The sequence below is a fragment of the Ursus arctos genome, unplaced genomic scaffold (genome assembly GCF_023065955.2).
Source record: "Ursus arctos isolate Adak ecotype North America unplaced genomic scaffold, UrsArc2.0 scaffold_10, whole genome shotgun sequence".
Classification (NCBI taxonomy): Eukaryota; Metazoa; Chordata; class Mammalia; order Carnivora; family Ursidae; genus Ursus; species Ursus arctos.
This window is the reverse complement of record NW_026622764.1, coordinates 76,130,730-76,150,384: the sequence shown is the minus strand read 5'-3', so window position 1 is coordinate 76,150,384 and position 19,655 is coordinate 76,130,730. Positions and strand designations below refer to the sequence as shown.

General features: G+C 46.6%; 1 protein-coding gene across 1 annotated transcript in view; it reads right to left on the bottom strand.

The window, feature by feature from the left end:
- Positions 1-1,961: 1,961 nt before the first annotated feature.
- The window catches only part of LATS2 (large tumor suppressor kinase 2), a 72,634-nt gene continuing 54,940 nt past the window's right edge, over positions 1,962-19,655 (bottom strand). Inside the window, exons 3-8 of the mRNA XM_026492973.4 lie at positions 14,474-14,606; positions 11,847-13,258; positions 10,129-10,711; positions 8,899-9,081; positions 7,026-7,132; positions 1,962-4,324 (exon numbers count right to left, since the gene is read on the bottom strand). Coding sequence (XP_026348758.1) covers positions 3,830-4,324; positions 7,026-7,132; positions 8,899-9,081; positions 10,129-10,711; positions 11,847-13,258; positions 14,474-14,606 — 2,913 coding nt within the window. The 3' untranslated portion in view covers positions 1,962-3,829. The remainder of the gene's footprint in view (positions 4,325-7,025; positions 7,133-8,898; positions 9,082-10,128; positions 10,712-11,846; positions 13,259-14,473; positions 14,607-19,655) is intronic.

The following is a 19,655-nucleotide window of genomic DNA, read 5'->3' as shown; positions in this document are numbered from 1 at the left end:
TCCCTTAGGTACCAACACTCAAATGATGCATAAAATTAGAACCATTGCTTTTTAAGGATATGTACCTGAATATTAAGCATACACGAAGATGCTCAACTTCTTTCAAAATGAGAGGAATGTCAAATCGAAGTATATCAAGACACACACACGTGTATTTTAACTTAGTCGATGGACAAAGTTAAAAATGGTTGATAATATACCGTGCAGTTGACAAAGCAGTAAATACTCCCATAGATTTCTTTTGGGAGTATATGTTGATATAACACCTGTTGCCAGGTCTAAGATTTGATTTTACCCCACTTTTAAGCTAAGAAATTAGCCTGTTACTCTTTCATGAATCCTGAAATAAGACAAGGGACTCCAGGATCAGACACACAGGACTTTATTACTCACAGTACATTAAGCAGCATGATCTTTGGTGTGTTTGCACGAATCTCCTTGCCCCCAAGTCCCACAGGGGAAGTGCAGGAGACCCAGAGGGATTTAGCTGAGGTCCACTGAGCCTGAGGAATCTACCCCTTTTACAGCAAGCAATAAGCAAGCTTGCTTCTTTGTCTTGGAGGGAGACATTACTTCACCCCTCAAGGCTGCTCACTGCAAACACAAACCTGAGAAATAGTCCATGTGAAAAGTGGTCAGGGCCTTGCATTCTTCACTCTTGGTATACCCAAGAATGCATAGGAAAGAGCCATAGAAGAGTTTCTCCCAAGATCTCTGCAGGGCTATCTGGCACTAAAAATTGCAAATACACTTAACTTTTAACCTAGTAATTCCCCCTCTAGGAATCTATCCTATATATGTACTTGCACATGCACAAAATGATGGCTATGGTAGTTATTTATTCCAGCACTATTTATAATAGAAAAAGATCAGAAACCGAAATGTCCACTGATATGGGACTTGGCTTGATTATAATACACCTTTGCGATGAAATACCACATAGTATAATAAAGCATGACAAGGGCTAACTTAGATTGCCAAGTGAAGAAAACAGATGCAGAAAGTATTCATAACGTTCTCCCATTTGTGTAAAAGAGATAAAATGTGCATGAGCATGCATTTTCTTGTGCTGTGTACGCATAAAGTTTCATTTCTCTAAGGACATATAAACAAACTGAGGTGAACTGAATGGCTAGAAAAAGGCGTAGGAGACATTTTATTGTATATCCTCTTACGTTTTGATTTTTAAACCATGTGATTATAACTATTCAAAATATTAACCAAAAGAAAACAAACTATTTTCTGAAATTCCACCATTTTATTTATTTATTTATTTATTTTATTTATTTTTGTTAAAAGATTTTATTTATTTGAGAGAATGAGAGGGAGAGCACAAGCGGGATGAGGGGCAGAGGGAGAAGCAGACTCCCTGCTGAGCAAGGAGCCGGTGTGGGGCCCCATCCCAGGACCCTGGAATCATGACCTGAGCCTAAGGCAGGTGCTTATCCGACTGAGCCACCCAGGCGCCCCTCACGTTTTGATTTTTCAACCATGTGATTGTAACTATTCAAAAGATTAACTGAAAGAAAACAAACTATTATATTTTCTGAAATTCCACCAGCCATTTTAAACCAAAGGTCAGAGCAGTACAGTGGTCCTCTCCGTTTAAGCATCTCACGCAGGGGAATCCTCTCCTGGTCACCCACCGTACATACCTGATATCCCACTTACCCCACCTGACGATCCCAGCAAGGTGTTTTTGTCACCTTCCTACGGAAGAGAAGCTAGGTCACAGAACCACACCCTGACCTGGACTTTCTGTGTATAAGCTGAAAACCCATTTTTCCCACACCCGACCCTGCCCTCCTAGCCGGAAGCCCGTCTGGGGCGGCCCCTCCCCCTTCCCTCTCGTGACAGGGCCTCCATCGGCAGTTGGCCATCCCGGCTGCCTCCGGATCACTGAGCAGCATACTGATAAAAGCAGGAAATTACGAATTCCAGTACGACACGACACCAACGGATTTGGATTCAAACTTTTAATAATAAATTGTGCCAGTAGAAGCTTTTCAAAGGCAATGATATATCAATAAATAATAGTTAAATTGAGTTCCTGAGAAAGAACCTACCACATGAAAGTATGTCAGAGCGCAGTAAATAACGGGGCGTTACTATAAAATAGCGAAAATACTGACAGTCACAATACAAGCACAGCAGACTTCAGGATTTGCCATTCATACAAATGTAAACCAGTACACAGGAATTGTTTTTTTTTCTCCTTAGTTTAGACATTGATAAACTTATAAGTGTTATTGCCTAGATATATACTAAATAATGGATACATTATGCTAAAAAATTCAAGGAAAAATATGTGGAATAATATAATGAAAAATATGACGCATCAGATTTTTAAAAAGCAATAAAGAATTGAACTTTTCACTCAGATATAAATCACTTTAAATAGGAATCATACTAATTTGAAATAAGGAATATTTTGTGTATTTATCTATGTAGTTATATATACATCTACACTTCTAAGAAAATACGTATGGCTTAATTATTTTTTATTCCAATGTCACTTTGAATAATCCTCACTGTTTTACAAAGATTAGAAAAATGTATTTTTAAAACCAAGTTAAGATTGATACTTCAAAGCACACGAAAAAAAAAAAATGTGAAAGAATTAGATTTCATCCTGGTAGTAACACCTCCATCGTGTACGTCACCAGGAGGACGGACGTCGCACAAACCTTTCTGTGCGGGCAGGGTGTCGGCCCCAGGGTCGCAGCTCCTGGATTCCACAGATCAGCTACGCCAATGAGAGCGTACTGACCAGCGAAACGGACAGAGCTCCGTGATTAACTTAACACTTTTTGGCATAGCTAAATTAATCCCTTTTGATGTATACGACTTTAGTATATGACAAATGTTTAAGTTTACCCCCCAAAGAATCCAATCATACCCAAGACACACACACAAAAATCACTTCTCAGTTACACATCTGCACTTCTTTGACAAAACAGTAAGGGATACAATCATAGCGAAGAAGTCACCCACACGATACGTTATCAGGAAACTGTCTAGAACATTTCATTTAAAGATACTCAGTAAAAACATATTCACAGAACCTGCTGTGAATGGCAAGATATGGTAATTTTATAATAGAAAAACCCTGCTCATGCAGTACTCTCTACACACCAGACATCTGAAATCACACCCACATAGTCACCTTGCTCACACTTTCTAGTATACTATAATATGCAAAAAGCAAAAAAAAAAAAAAAAAGCAGCTTTTAACATTGTATCACAATTTTGAAATGTGGGAAAAAATATAAAACAAAAACCATTGTGTGAATAAAATGGTATTAGTAATATCAGAACAGTGTTTTGTTTTGTTTTGTTTTACACATTATTGCACAGAGATTTCTTATCACATGTTCTTCAGTTTTTTTGTCTTTTCCTAAATGTGAAGAAGTGCTATGGATAAAATACAAATGTAGAAAATAACAGCAGCATGATTTGTCAAAGTTAATCCCTACAATTTAGTAAGAAAAATGGCTATAGACAAAATAAGTGCTCTTTCTAAACTGTACTAAATTTTTAAAAATATTGTTTTAATGCAGTGAAGGTCCTCAAAAGCCAATTCCAATCAAAGCAATGTTGATACCTGCCCCCACCCCCATCAACCAGAATCTGCTAGACTTGTGTCCTTTTTTATAAAAAGCTTTTTTGTTTGTTTTGGGGGTTTTTGGTGAAGACCAGAACTTCGAATGAAGTAACCAATGGACTAACTTGAACAAAGCTGACCTCGACTCTCCATCGGGCCTGTTAGGAAACTGGCTACGGGCACCCTGGACCGCTGAAGAAGCAGAGTGTCAGGGACGTGTACTGTCTACACGTACACTGGCTGGCAACCTTCAGTCTGATCCACCATATCAGAATTTTCCAAATCAGAATCCTCAGCCTGTGAAGCATCTGCTCCTGAAGGCTTTGGACACCTAAAGGGATAGCCATTGTCATCAAAGAACCTTCGGAAAGTGAATTCATAAAATGCGTGCTCAGGGTGTTTGTTATTTGGAGAGGTGAGTGTGTCCCAGGCCTTTGTGCTATCTTCACTAGCATCGTTCCAAGGGCTTTCTTCATCTACGGGGTCAAAATTTGAGGTGTCCATGGGGTGGCTGATCTTGGGGACGTAGGGGGCCGGCTGCTTCCGGATGTCACTTGAGAAGTCAATGGCCCCGAAGAATGGATGGGCCTTCAGGTCATCAGCCCCATTCCTCCCCAGCCGGTGGTCGTCGGCACAGCACAGTTTGGTGATGAGGTCCCGGGCCTCAGGGCTCAGCTTGACCTGGGCTGGAATGTGGAGCGTGTTCTCCCAGTTTATCACCTGAAGACACAACAGAACCAAAGTTTTCCTTTCTTTTCACATTTTAAGGCCCATTTAGGGCAGTTCTGAGACAGTATGTGATGATGCAGCTTTTAAATAATTTTTCCTCCACGATGGGAGAACAGTTAGAGTGAGATCTAGGAGCAGCAGTTGCAAAGCTCCGCAGCTGTCAAAGGCTGGCACAGTTTAGTAGGCGGCTCACAGCCTGAGGCAGGGGCTGAAGAAGCCGGACAGACCAAAAGAGACTGACTTTCTTCTATCAGAAAGACACATTAGCAAAAGTATTTTCTGATTTCCATAAAAATGAAGAGGCCAATCATCTGTGAGTCATTTCTTTAGCTTATGCAACAGATTTCTATTGAACCATCAAGGTTCTCATTCAGTACTTATTATGGCCAAGAGATGGTCCACTGGGGTTTTGTTAAAAAAAAAAAAAAAGACAACTTCACAGAGGAGAATAAAGGTGATGGAAACTATGGCCTAGGCCTCATGTTCCTGACAGTCAACTGCACAGACCAGCCACTGGGATGTTCAGTAAATACATTTGTCATGAAATGCATCTACTTTGAAGAGAAAACCTAAGGGACTTCTCCATTATTTATACTTAGAATCAGGATAAAGCCACGCCAAACTATCAGGCTATAGGCTGCAGTGATAGGGCATTGGGAAAGCATGGAGGTAGGTGGGTGTATGGGTGGGAGTGCTGGTTTGAACTTGAGTAGTTGTTTTAGTAAAACTAAAACTGTAAAAGTCATAGAAGAAAACATAGGGGAAAATCTTCATGACATTGGATTTGGCAATGATTTCTTGGATATCATACCAAAAGCACAGGCAACAAAACAAAAAATGTATAAAATGGACTTCATCAAAATTTAAAACTTTTGTGCACCAAAGGGCACTATTAACAGAATGAAAAGGTAATCCCAGAATGGGAGAATATATTTGCAAAGTATATATCTGATCAGGGAGTAATGTCCAGAATATATAAAGATCTCCTACAATTCAACAACAACAAAAACAACCTGATTTTAAAAGGGCTAAAGACTTGAATAGACATTCTCCAAAGATGTACAAATGTCCAATAAGCACACGAAGAGAGGCTCAATCACTATCATGAGGAAATACAAATCAAAACCACAAGGAGATACCACCTCACACCCACTAGGATGACTATTATAAAAAAACAACAACAACAAGTGAAGTGAGTGTTGATGAGGATGTGAAGAAACTGGACCCCTTATGCATGGATGACTGGAATGTAAAATCATGCAGTCACTGGGGCCAACAGTTTGGTGGTTCCTCAAAAAGTTAAACATAGAATGACCATATGATCTGGCCATCCCACTTCTGGGTATATAACCCCAAAAATGAAAGCAGGAACTCAAACAGATACTTGTATATGTACTCATGTTCACAGCAGCATTATTCGCAATTGCCAAAAGGTAGAAAAAGCCCAAGTGACCATCACCAGATGATGGATAGATAAACGTGCTATACACTGGAATATTCTTCAGCCTTAAAAAGGAAGGAAATTCTGACACGTGCTACAGCATGGATGGACACTGAAGACATTATGCTAAGTCAAATAATCCAGTCATGAAAGGACAAATATGGTATTACACTTTGAGGCACCTAGACTAGGCAACTTCACAGAGACAGAAAGCAGAAGAGAGGTTACAGAGTCTGACAGAGGGAGAAATGAGGAGTTATTGTTTAATGGGTACAGGTTTTGTTTGGCATGATAAAAATATCTGAAAATAGGTAATGGTTACAGTTGTACAACACTGAATGCACTCAATGCCACTGAACTGTAAAATTAAAAATGGTTAAAATGGCTAAGTTTTATCACAATAAAAACATTGGGTTATTATCATGCAGACAAATTAGTGAATGGTTCAACAATTCAATTAGGATACAGATAATGTCAAATTCCATTTTTATTGTTACCAGAGTAAAAACTAAGCCTTCATTTGGAGTTTTTCTAAATAAGGGATTATTAATTTAAGGTCTAACATGGACTCTGGGATATACGGGTACTTCGTAGAATTGTTAGTAAACACGTATGTTGATGGTTAAGTGCACTGTTCAAAGAAGTTCCAAAGATTTCATCAGATTCTCTATTCAATCCTTCTTAAATAATCAAATCATTTATTTCAGAAAATAATGGTTATCATTCTATCATTCTAAAACTAATTATTTAGTATTAAATGATTGAGAGGGTAATTATTTATTTCCAATTGATGTCAGAAATATGTACAACTAGCCCGACCACAGAGCTGATAATCTGCAAAGAGTAACGTATATACTGTATAATGTAGTATGACATCCAAAGAAATAACTGATTTCTTTAGATCTACTTCATAAAGTCTTCAGTGTTTTTGCAAGGCAGGCATGGCTGGCAGCAGACAATGTATGTACAGCACACCTTTACTGCTTCTCACTGTTCATGGTTCAAGATGGCAGATGACCAATGGTTCAAGTAAAACTTGAGATATATATATATATCAAAACACAGGTCTAACTTTGTGACTTTATTAAAATAAAACTTTTTATATAGATAACAATAATACTTTAAAAATATACAAGTGACACTCCTACACTACTCAGGATGAAAGGTCAAATGTTGACCAGAGATTCATGGGTTCATCAGACAGCCACATGTGTCTGCAGCAAGCAGATGCATGGGCTAGTCAGTTCCTACCTTCAGTTGGGTTTCTGTGGGAGTAGGGGCCAAAAAGGGTGGCTGCCCCACCAGCATCTCGAAGAGAATCACGCCAACACTCCACCAGTCACAGAGCTGAGTGTATCCTGAAAGACAAAGTCTCACTCAATTCCAACACAGGCATGTATTCTTCTCAGAAAAGTATTTCATGAAATCCTCAAATGCTAACTGACTGTTAAGGGGGAAAGCATGTTCAAGCAGCATACCGTTAGGTAAAAGAGAACCAACCTACATAAAATGTGCCTCCTTGCACATGTGACTCAGAATAGAAGGCTGGATGGGACACCTGCCAGGGTGGTGTCGGTCTTCATGTATTCTCTTATTTTCTACCATTACTCTGTGATAAACACGGGATGCTTTTATAATGTGACTTTCTAATTTTAAAAGCCTATTGTTACTGTTAGTAACATTACTGACCAGGACTTTAAGTTCTTAAAGAACACACAAGAACTTTGATTAAAACAGGACTAACTGAAAAACAGAAAGTGCTACGCCTACCAGTTGTGAGGGCTTCCTGGGGAGGCTTGCTAAGTCAGTTCTGGAAGTTGAGGAATATGGAGAAGAAAAAGGAAAGGGGGCCCTTTGGCAAAGAAAACAACTGACTCCTAAGACAGTGCGATGCACCCACAGAGCCAGGCCTTCCTCACAGAGCTCCTAAGACACGGTAGCTGAGACAGGGCAACCCGCGGCTTGGTCAGGCAGGGCCAGCCTCACTGAGGCAGGAGAACAGGTCCATTTTTCTTTTACTTTTTCCCACTTTTCCTTTGCTCTGCATCCCAGTCCCAGCCATGCTCCAGTCTTGACGTCACCTGATCCTTGCTAAGCCTGAACTGGGCCATAAGACCTGCCAGCAGTATTTGCTAACTCTGTTCTCCCACCACCCCATCTCCTCCTGCCCTGGCCTGGCCCCGGAGGTGGCAGGGTAACTCCAACCCCTAGTCCCTGGACTGTGGCACAGGTCAGGGTGCTGGAGACACGTCCTGCTTCCCACTGTGAGGAGAAAAGGACACCTTTCCAGGGCAGCGAGGCTGATATTCACAACCACCTCTCAAGGTAACTGTTGTTATGCCTGCGGCTCTGAGTGGTTAAGTGATTTGCCTTGGATTTCCACAGCTAACAAAGAAAACTGACTTGAATAGACTTCAAAGACTTGAAACAACACGTGTGAAAAGATAGACCACCAAACTCTGGATTTACTGCACTGTCACTATAAGCACCACTACTGATCACTGAAAGGTTCCTCTCGTACTAAATCGAATGTCGTATTTGACAGAACATCCACACAGGAGACCAATTTTACTGAACACTTGTAATTTTATGCATACCACTGTCCCCAGGTCTCGCCTTCTGGGGCTTCTGGACTAACAGGGGAGAAATGGAGGGAAACAATACTTGTGTTCTGTCATACTTCCTAGCCAGCCGGATACACTACAAGGAGCTAGGAGCCTGGACATGTACAGCTCAGGCAGACTGAGTAGAGTCCCTGTGCCCTCAGAGTTGTTTCTGTCAAGACCAGTTGTGGAGAGATTCTCTTGGGTTCTAGATAGAAAGCCCACACCCCACACCCTATCTATTCCAGTCAAAGGAGGAGCTAGTGAGACAGGTCTAATGGTGTGTGTCCTCTTTCACCCCAGGAGTAAAGGCAACTGCAAAACAGACATGAGATCCGCTGGAGGCTTGTATGCCAGGGAAATAATTTCCTCTCGGGCTTCCAAGAGTACAAAAATACAATGAAAACATTCAGAGTCTTAGAAAGCTGGGCTGGAGAGACTCTGAGAGGTCACGCGGGTCCACACGTTTGAAGTCAAGATGGCCGCCAGTTGAGCAGCCAGCTGTGGACGGAAGCACGCACCTTTTCGGAGGAGCACTTCTGGCGCGATGTAATTTGGGGTCCCAACTAGGGAGTGCGCCAGACACCTCTGGTGCTGCTTCCTGGCTCTCTGCTCCAGGGTCTTCAGCCTGTCTCCACATCGACAATTAGACACGTCGTCCCAGAGGTCACTGGGCTCCATGCTGTCCTGTCTGATGTGGCTCCCTTTCACCCAGGAATCAGGGGCAGTGAAAGAAGAGAATAAAAAACAAAGTGAATTTCCACTATTCAACGATGCAACAAATCCACAACTTCAAAGGGGAAAGTAATTCAGTTCAGCTCCTGACATGTTATGAGAAAGAATCCTCCCCAGCTGCTCTGTAGGGTTGGCCCATGATTCCAGGGTCTGAGACTCAAGTCCTGAGGTAACACAAACAGTACGAATGATGGATGAAGTGATGACAGGAGCTGGGTGCTGTGGGGCTGACAGTGTGATGCTCAGGGAGAAAAGCTCAGGTAAGTATGAGGATATCAGGCATAGCACTCAGGCCAAAGTCTCCTACCTGTTTGACAAGACATGTTTCAAGATGAGCACGGAAAAGCATGAGAAGATTTAAAAAATATAAACAAAAGCGACATTAATGCCAAAAATGGGAATGGATTTAGGATTAGTTTGGAGTTAAAAAAATGGAAGCATGAGGCTCAGTCGATAGAGCATGCAACTCTTGATCTCGGGGTTTTGAGTTTGAGCCCCATGGTGGGTGTAAAGATTACTTAAAAATCTTTAAAGAAAAATAGAAGGCTAAGCCATGGTATTAAAATAAGTATTTCAAGAAACTGAGTCTTAAGTAAGCTAATGGCTGGCAGAACTACAGAAGATGGAGTTAACCTACACCTGTACTTACAGATACCTATAGATAGATTCACATTAGCTAGAAGACAGAACTCTTTGGAGGTTGTGAGACTTATTTTTTAAGGTTCATTTTATAAGGGCAGAGTGATGGCTCCCAGCCAAGGTCCCATGACACCCCATAGCCTATTGTCCTAAAAATACTATAGTTAAAACTTGAATCCGTTAATTTAAAAAAACTTTTTTTTTTTCACATATCATACTACTGTTCCAGGGAGAAAAGGATGTCATGCCGAAGTATAAAATACTGGCAAACAGATAACTTAAAAATGATCAGGAGCCACCCAGATGGGAGAGAGTTGCCTTACATGGTTTAGTTCTGTCTAGATGTAGACGGTGGGTGTGGCACTCTAAGACAATACCTTTCTGGTAGTATTTGGAATTGTGAGTCCACCTGAACCCAGTGCAGAGGCCAAAATCTGTCAGTTTGATGTGACCATCAAGATCTATCAAAATGTTGTCTGGCTTGATGTCTCGGTGGATGAAACCCATCTTGTGGACACTCTCAATGGCCAGAGTCAACTCTGCGATGTAGAACCGGGCCAGGTGCTCGGGGAAGACCTCCATCCGGATCAGCAGGCTCATCATGTCCCCCCCTGGGATGTAGTCCATCACAAAGTACAGGCTGTCCTTGTCTTGAAAGGAGTAGTAGAGTTTGACCACCCACTCATTGTCCGCCTCGGCCAGGATGTCCCTCTCAGCCTTGACATGGGCCACCTGATTTCGGTTCAGGACATCCTTCTTCCTCAGGGTCTTCATGGCATATAGGGCATGAGTGTCCACCTTACAAGCGAGGCACACTTCTCCAAAGGCACCGATCCCCAGGGTTTTGATTTTCACAAACATAGACTTGTCCATTTTGGCCCTCTTCAGCCTATTGTAATTAGACTCCTTCTGGTAGAGGATCTTCCTCATCTGCTCCTGCTCAGCCTCACAGAGTCCAGCCTGCGGAGAAGGAAAACACGGAAGTCACGTTAGAGGAGCCCGTGGTAGGAAACGGGTGGGGTCAGAGACACAAGGGTCCTAACTTAATTTGTAGAAATAAGAACACTGAATGGGTCCACTATACTATAAGCAAGACAGCAACTGGTTTTGTTCTTTATATGTAAACACAAATCTGGAATCTAAAGGGAAGACAAAACAGGTAACTTCAGGCTCTAAAGGAAACCTCTATAAATAAAAATCTGTTAAAAAAAAGAAAAGGGGACCACAAAGTTCCTGGAACTCTAAGAACAATCTAATAATGTAATATCTCAGGGAAAATGGGAACAAGAAAAGCCAATGAAAATGGAAGAGCAGAAAGTAAGAACACAGATTTGATTTTTAGAATTTGAAATGATTGGCTTTGAAATTCACTGTAACATTTTAATTTAAATCATTTCATTAATTAACTTCTCTAGCAGATTAGTGTTAACTAAGGTACATTTAAAATATTATTTGCTGGGGCACCTGGGTGGCTCAGTTGGTTAAGCGTCTGAGTTTGGCTCAGGTCATGATCTCAAGGTCCTGGGATGGAGCCCCACATCAGGCTCCCTGCTCAGCAGGGAATCTGCCTGTCCCTCTCCCTCTAGCCTCTGCCCCTACCCTGCTTGCGCTCTGTCTCTCTGTCAAATAAATAAATCTTTAAAAAATAAATATTATTTGCTAATTATAGAGTTAAAGGATAAATAGATCATTACCGAATATATTTTTCTTTATAAATCCCACAATTTCAATTTATAAAACCTCAAACTTTGTTTCTACTCTTCCAAAATGTTCAAACACCAGTTAGTAAAACCCGACAAATTTTGTTAACAAATAACGACACACCATAAAAATCACTCTGGTAATCTGCCTGTTGGCTGCATCTTGCTCAGTGCTCACTGCTCCCCTGCACAGACAGGGTGAACGGGAAAGGGAGCCTGAAACACCTGTCATTTCTCCAAGATGTTTGCCCTACAACTGCACCATCACCCTGTGAGACAAATCGTTTGTAATAAAAGTGAATAAAGCAGAAACAAAGAAGGAACTCTGCTGTAATTCCCACTACCAATTTAGGAAAGAGCTAGGGCCAAATGATAAGAATATAATGAGAAATTACTTTTGCCATTTCCTGTTCCAGCTGCAACCTCCGGTTGACCTTCTGCTGGTAGGTTTTTATGACATTTTCCACGTGCTGCTCCATGAAGAACTTGAATGCATACGGCGAGTAGCTCTTGATGCGAGATTCCCTCTTCTCTTCATCTCTGCTGTTTTTCCGAACAGGAACAGGAGAGGTCTGAATCTGCTTTTTATCCTTCCCCACTTTCTCCCCTTTGGTGTTTTTGTGGCTCTTGTCATTCCTCTCGGCAGGCTCGGCAGCCTGGCCGCCTCGGAGGCTCTGCTCCATGCCCACACACAGGCTGTCCATGTCGTACTGCTCTGACTTACTCCGGAGCAACAGATGCTTGGGGTATGGGGGGGGTGGGCACCTCAGGTCTGGGCTGCCATATTCAATGTCCAGCGGGTACGCATTGGCGCCGCCCAGGGGCAGAGGGTGCTCGTCCTTGGAGTCCAGACCGTCCACCCCAGGGGTGGGCGCTGGCACCCAGGCTGGGTGGGAGGGCCCCACAGCTGTCTGGGGCTCAGGCCGCATCACCCTCACGCTCTTCACTGGGTGCAGGATGTGGGCGGCCGTCACAGCTGTGATGGTGTTAGGGGAGGGCATGGAAGGCTCCGTCTTGCTGGGCACTCCTGCCCGGATGGGCACGGCCACTGGCTGCTGGTGGTTGTTGAAGGAGTTGGTTCTGCTGGGGATGGGGCCTTCAGGCAGGAATGCCACGTGCTGGCGGGGGGGCGCCTCCAGGCCCGGCTTCTGAAGAGAGTCACGGCGGGACAGGGTAGAGGACTGCCACTGCTGGACAGGAGGGCTGCTCAGGTCATACAGGTCCACATTGAGGCTGTTTCTGGAGGGTGTGATCAGACTCTGGGGGGGGCTGTCGCTCGTGAACACCTGGCCCCGGGAGCCCATCATGTGCATCTGGTGGGCCTGTTTGTGGTGCGGGTGGGGCGCGTACAGCCCTGTGGCCGCTCCCGCGGGCGGAAATGCATGGCTGGCCCCTGGCTGCACTGCTGGGCCCTTGGCGGCAAGGTTTGCATATGCTCCTGCCTCCTTGTTTTGGAAGGAGGGGCTGCGCTGGATGCCATAGCCCAGCGGCTCCCCGGACACCAGCAGGTGTGGCCTGTAGTGGGCACCCTGCAGTGGGAGGGCCTGGCCCCCGGGGCCAGCCACTGGGAAGTTCATCCCTGCGGCCTCCATGTTTGCAGCATAGCCTTTGGGCTGGTGCTGATGACCACCAGGCACGCTGTGAGTGCTTCCGGCGAAAAGAAAGTCCATGTACTGACGAGGCACCTCCTCCAGTGTGCTGCTGCCCTCGTAGGCTGCCCCACTCATCTGATGGTAGGGTGGGAAAGGGTCGCCTGTTCCTTCAAAGCTTGGCCTCCGTGGCACAGGGGCTGGTGCGATGCCCTTTCCTGCAGAGGAAAGAACGGGGACACGGCATTAGAGGGGAACCTGCTCAGTTGGCTCTGGCTCTTTCAGGCTGGCCCCTCTCACTGGCAGTCTTCTTGGGGCTGACACTGCTGCACCAGCTCTTCGATGACCCAAGGCCCTCTGGAAGGCCCTCTGACACAGGCTGAACTCTGCTATGGGCAGATCCGGGTGACCTTCTGGGTCAAAGGCTTTGTGCCGCGCCTCAGAGGCCCCTCACAGGGACACCCGGCAGAGCCAAGAGCCTCTACAGACATCATCTAGTGCAGAAGCACAGCCAGTGACTGTTTTCCTGGGCTAAGAAGATGCATCTGCGAATACGCGTCAGAGGCAAATGTAGAAGGAAATCATTACAGACACGGGCCTGCACTTCCCTTTGAAGCTGTGCTCCGAGACAGACCCTGGAACTCAAAGAATCTCGACATGGATAGCCAGTAGGCAATCGTTTATGGACCTTCTATCAACAAGAAAACAAGAGTTTGTGTCCTCTTAACAACAAAGATACAACTTCTCACTCAATAGATGAAGTGGGTTTTATCAAAGATCTTCCACAAAATAAGGAAAGCTCTTTTTGCTAAATATTCTAAATCCCTTGTCATGCCCAGGGACCTCAGGTACCAAAAACTGTCCCATCTGCTCCATCCTCAAAGAGAAACATTCACTGATGGGCAGTGAATGTGCTGCTGGTGCCTCTGGCCCTTCCCAGGGAACGCTGAGGGGGCTGGCCTAGCGCCACTGCCCATGGCCTACAGCCTGGAGACGTGCCTGCCAGCCTGCTCTGAGGCAACAGTGTGAGAAAAGGTGTGTTTTAAAATCAATGAAATAAACCTCCCTTTTCAAAGACTCCCTCGCAGGCCCAAGAGAAAGTAAAAAGGACATTTTAGATCTCACTCTGCTGGGTGGCCTAACTTTAATATCTAGTGAGTTTTTCAATCTTCATAGGACAAAACATGTATACAACCGCCCGCCCCCAGAAAATACCACAGGTTATTTCAGGACCCAGATAAGTCCCCTATCTGCCACCTGCTGCCTCCCCCAACAGGGCCCGAATGCAGAGCAGGGCAGGCCCAGCTCACCGGTGAGTGCAGTGAGGCAAAGGGCCAAGAGATAATGTGCTGACCGGGGCCACACCGGACCTCCCTTCCTGCAAATGGAGGTGTGTTTTTCGATCACCCACAGTGCTGCAGTTCTGAGCTCACCTGGTGAGGTCTGCTTAATGACTCGCACAATCTGCTCGTTCCTCGGGTCCAGGTAGCCCATCTTGCTGATGTACTCCAGAGCGGCTTCGATACTCCGGCTGCCGGTCTGCTTCAGAGCCCTGCCTGCCATCTCCTGGGAGGAAAGCACATGGATGCTTCAGTGGGCGATATCAATGCCTGTCATCTTAACACAAAGCCACGTGGGGACTTGCGCTCCTGCCCTGCTCAGGACTGTTGCGACCTCCGCCCCTCTGTGCCTGCTGGGGTCCTGCAACATGCTGCAGACAAGTCTCAGAATGAGCACAGCCGGCCCCATGTCCTCAGGTGCCTCATGACAAAAGCCTCACATACACACTAAACCGTAGGCTATTTAGGGTATGTCACAAACACACTGGAATTTTGATGGCAGACCTGAAAGAATCTTAAGTTCTGCTTTTCCTTGGAAAACTTCTGTGATTGGACTGATAAATTCTGCTTTGTGGGTAAACCTAAAGCTAGAACTGTTTAACGTGAAAAATGGTTGAAGTCAGAGACCCTGGCTTTAACCTCAGCTGACCCCCAAGCTAACTGGGAGAAGGAAAAGGAGTGTCCCAACCCTCCCCCCACCCCCTGCGCCCCCTGCTGGAGGAGGGGAGGGTTGCCATAGTCATTTATAAAGAGCTTGCTGAATGCCCCCTGCTGGCTACGGTAGTTGAGAACTTGCACTTGGGCTCCTGGTCTAGTGGGAGAAAGAGAAGCCAGGCCCCAAAGGAGCCCCTGGAGCAGTGCCCAGCACAGGACAAGCCTCTAAAACGGCTTGTGGCATGAACCAGAGACAGAAGCTGTGGACCACCATGGGAGCCACAGCGGACAAGGGTCAGGGATGAGGGACAAGGGTCAGAGGAGATGGATTCCTTCTGCTGGTGGGGTGGGGGGGGGGGAGAACACCAGGCACTGTCAGTGGAAGAGATGGAAGCACAGCTGGCTACCCAAGGACAGACAGAATTTGGGTAGATGGAGAACCCAGGAGAGAAAAGGTATTTTTGGCAGAGGGAACAGTCGGAGCAGAGGCCGGGGGGGGGGGGGCAGAGAACGGGCTGAGTGGCAGGCAGTAAGCAAGGGCACAAGAGATAGCAGAGAGGGAGCCACAGGCTGGGGCAGCCTGTGCCGTTATGGAGGCTTTCCAACAGGGGATGTGGGGCAATGAGAAGATCAGTCTGGGGCAGAGAGACGATTGGCAGAGCTGGAGGCATTCTCACGTCGGGGAGATCAAACAGGCCAGGCCAGAGCGGACAGGAGACAGGACAGGACAAGGTGCCTGCTGGTTGGCTCAGCAGAGCTGTGGGCAAACTGGAAGGATGGCAGAGGCCAGCCTCCTGGAGACAAGGTTGGAAGAGCCAGAGGCAGCAAACGGGGAATTTGTGGAAGGGAACACTGAGCACTGTGAAGGTGGAGGGGCAGGCAAGCGGGGAGGAGGGCACAAAATGCAGAAGGGGTGGTGACAGGAGACAAGAGGGGGTCCGAGGGCATAAAGGGTAGGGAAGCATGGCAGAAGAGATCCTGTGGCTCAGATAGGAGAGGAGAACCAGGGTGAGGGTGCAGGAAGACCCCAGGACAATGAGAAGGAAGCTCAGGGCTGTTCTGGGCAGACAGACAGTGGCTGTGCTAGCCAAGGACCACTCTGGAGAATTCAGTACGCGTCCCAGACACTGAGAAGGAACCGATCTCCCTGGCTTCCCAACCAAGGGCTTTTCCAGGCTAACTCAGAACTGACCACTGTGCTCCCGCCAGCCCCCCATGGTTCCACATCACCTGTGGCTGTATCCACCCACTTAACGCAGCAACTGAAACAACTTCAGTGCTTCATATCCCTCTGATTATGTAATACTAAAATCTGGTTTTCCATTCCTGGCCATATCCCCGCTCCATGGCAGGACAAAGCACACTGGCTGTAACCTGTGCCTATATTCTTGGTGATGCCAAGAGAGATGGCAAGACAGTGGGGGGGGGGGAGGGCAGGGGGCAGGGGGCAGGGGACGATGGCCCGAGATGGGTGGGTGGTGACATGCTGGGTTCGTGGGAGGAGGCTGAGTGGGGGCAGGGTGGGGGGAGAGCATGAAGAGGCAGCTTACGGGGCAGACAGAAACCGTAGGAAGAATAGAGCTGTGTTTGGAAGGCAGAGCCTGGACTGACAGAAAGGGCAAGTGTGTAAAACCCGGTGGGGCTGTTGTGAGAGAGGTGCAGAAGCGAACATGGCGATGTCTCACCTGCAGACGGGAGGTAATGCTTCCACCTCCCTACTTCACAGCTATGTTATGCGATGAGGTCATGTCTGCAGAGAACTCTCAACAGCTCGGAGAAAAACATGGTATAAGGCCGCATCTTATCAGGATCACCCTGGAGCTTTTGGCACCCATTTAAAATATGTGCCAGGGGGAGCTGACCCTAACCACAGCAGTCTGCTCTGTCTGAAACGTGACCAGCAGCTCCTGTCTCCTTCAGGCTGAACTGCCAGACGTGCTCAGTCCTTCAGCACCTGCCGAACGGCAGGAAAGTGCTGACTCCTGGACCGACCAAGTTGAAACAAACACATTCTCAAACTCTCCCTGTTTACTGGGCACCCACGACTTCAAGATTTATACGTTTATTGTGCTTCGAACCCAGGAACTTAACCAAGAAAAATCAACAGGCGACCACATATAATGACTGTGTTCACAGCGATGCTTCAAATCATAAAACCTACCCAACGCTAATGAGGCAACTTGTTTATTAAAACCCATCAAATAATCCAGGTCAGTCGAGTCTTGCCCTTGTCTGTTCCTCACCCTCATTTGGCAAATAAGTAGCTTCCATACGTTACCTCTCGGGTGAGGCTACTACACGTGCACGTAGAGCTAGGCTTTACAGCTGAGGAAATCCAGGATCACTTCCAAATCCACCGGGAATACGCACCCTGTCTCCCACCCAGCCTCACCATCTGTCGTGGACTGTGAACAGACCCAAGCAGACGTCAGTGAGCGCTAAGTCCTTCCAACAGCACAACCTGCTTTCCGCACAGTTGGTGCGTGCGACCTCTCTGAAGCTCTACGCAGCACCAAGCCAGCCGCTTGGCGAGTCACCACAGGAAGTGGCTCCGAACCTGTTTGGGGGGAAGGTGCAGAGAGAGGAAGGGGGGCAGCCGCTGCCTCCAGCATCCCCACAGGGTGTCCAGATGCTGGGCTTGGCTGCATGGTGGGAGAAGGCATAGGCCTCTCCCCCAAAGGTCAGATTCCCCTTCTGGCACAGGTCAGGGGTGATGGTGGGGCCAAGGGTGCCATTACACACAGTATTTCTAATGTACCTAAGGGTGCCCAAATTCTGCCCCAGACCTTAAGCACTTTTCCTGGACGGTATGTGCTTAGACACCAGCATATTTATGTGCCGTGTGTCTGCACCTCTAAGCATCCTGCATAGGCTAGTACACGCCAGCCCCCTTGCCCCTTTCTCCGGCAGCACACACCCATGTGCCATCTGCCTCTGGACTGTCTCTTCCTCTTACCCATCCCTGCACCACCCCTGCAGCCCCCCACACACGTGTGCTCCTCTGTACTTTGTACTCTTACTACTGATCTGTCCCAGGGCATCTGAAGTCTCCCCTACTAGGCCAGGAGCCCAACGAGCACAGGGGCAATGCCTTGCTAATTTTGATTTCCTTAGTACCTTCAGTAATAAATATCTTTGGAGTCAAACAAAAAGGCCTATAACATCCGTAATAGAGAAAAGGAAAACAAAGTAAAACCTGAGGGAGAGAAGGGGTGACCTAGTAAGGCCAAAGTTAAAGTGATGTGGCAGGTCTGGGACCCAGGCAGTGACGAGGCCCCCCCCACAAGGACCACCTCATTCACAAGAGCTGTGACAACAAAGGGATCATCTTCCAACCACTACTAGGACCTGACTGACAGTGTCACTTCTTCCCACATAGCCTTTTTTTTCAGTGAATACCTTCCATAGAAATGCTCCATGGGAAGCCTTGCCCTGCAAGGCAGATCTAGGAGGAATCTGGGCTCCGAGAGCCCTGTGCCTGGTGGGCCACCTGTCCCTCCCATCCTCCTTTGTTGCAGGACAGGGCTTCCACAGAGTTCAAGGGAAACAATGAGGGGGACGAACCAGGCCCTGGGCCGGCCGAGGTGCCTCCACCCAGGAGCAGCTGCCAAGGTGGCTGGAGTGAACAGGGGCCCCCAGTGCCCAGCCCAGTCAGGGCATCCAGGCCTCGGCATACACCCCTGGACCCCAACTGTATCAGTCTGTCTGATGGCCCCTTCCACCCCACTCCCTGTCTATCTCTTTCATCTCAAATCCCCATTTCACAAAACTGCTCACCAATTTCCAATTGATCGGCCTGTTATCAAATTCATAATGAAAATCACTGGGAGAAAAACAACACACTTCAAGATGCAACTAACAACAGCTAAAAGTACCTATTACAGCGATTTACACTTGACAGAAGGGTGACTTTCTTTTTTCTTTTTTTTTTTCTTAAAGATTTTATTTATTTATTTGACAGAGAGAGACAGCCAGAGAGAGAGGGAACACAAGCAGGGGGAGTGGGAGAGGAAGAAGCAGGCTCCCAGCGGAGGAGCCTGATGTGGGGCTCGATCCCATAACGCCGGGATCACGCCCTGAGCCGAAGGCAGACGCTTAATGACTGAGCCACCCAGGCGCCCCAGAAGGGTGATTTTCTACCTGAAACTTGAACCTGGGAGGCTCAGAGACATGGACATGGCAAAAGAATGGTCACTCACAGTGTGGAAGCAAAAATGAGCAGCAGCTGATATGGTCAAAAGCTAATCATGAATCCAATCTTTACTGTAAAATTTCCATGGAAACTACTTGGTTTTGATGAAAATAAAAGTAAAAATGTTAACTACTATAAATTATCTAATTTCTAACAAAACCTAATGTGGGAACTGACAAATGATGACCTTAAACCAGTCCCAGAAAGTCACTGAAGCTTCATTTCCCATACTCTGCCCAACTTGTAGGAAGCTGTCCTGCCACCTGCTGCCCACGGGAGCCCAGACTCCTGTCTGCTGGACTCTCCACAGACCCCACATGGTACACTGCGTGGGTGCAGCTGGCTCCTGCCTATCAGGGAAGGCTGGAAGATGACAGAGCCCAACTGGAGGAGCCTTACCAAAGGCCCCAGAAACACTTCGAGGTTCAC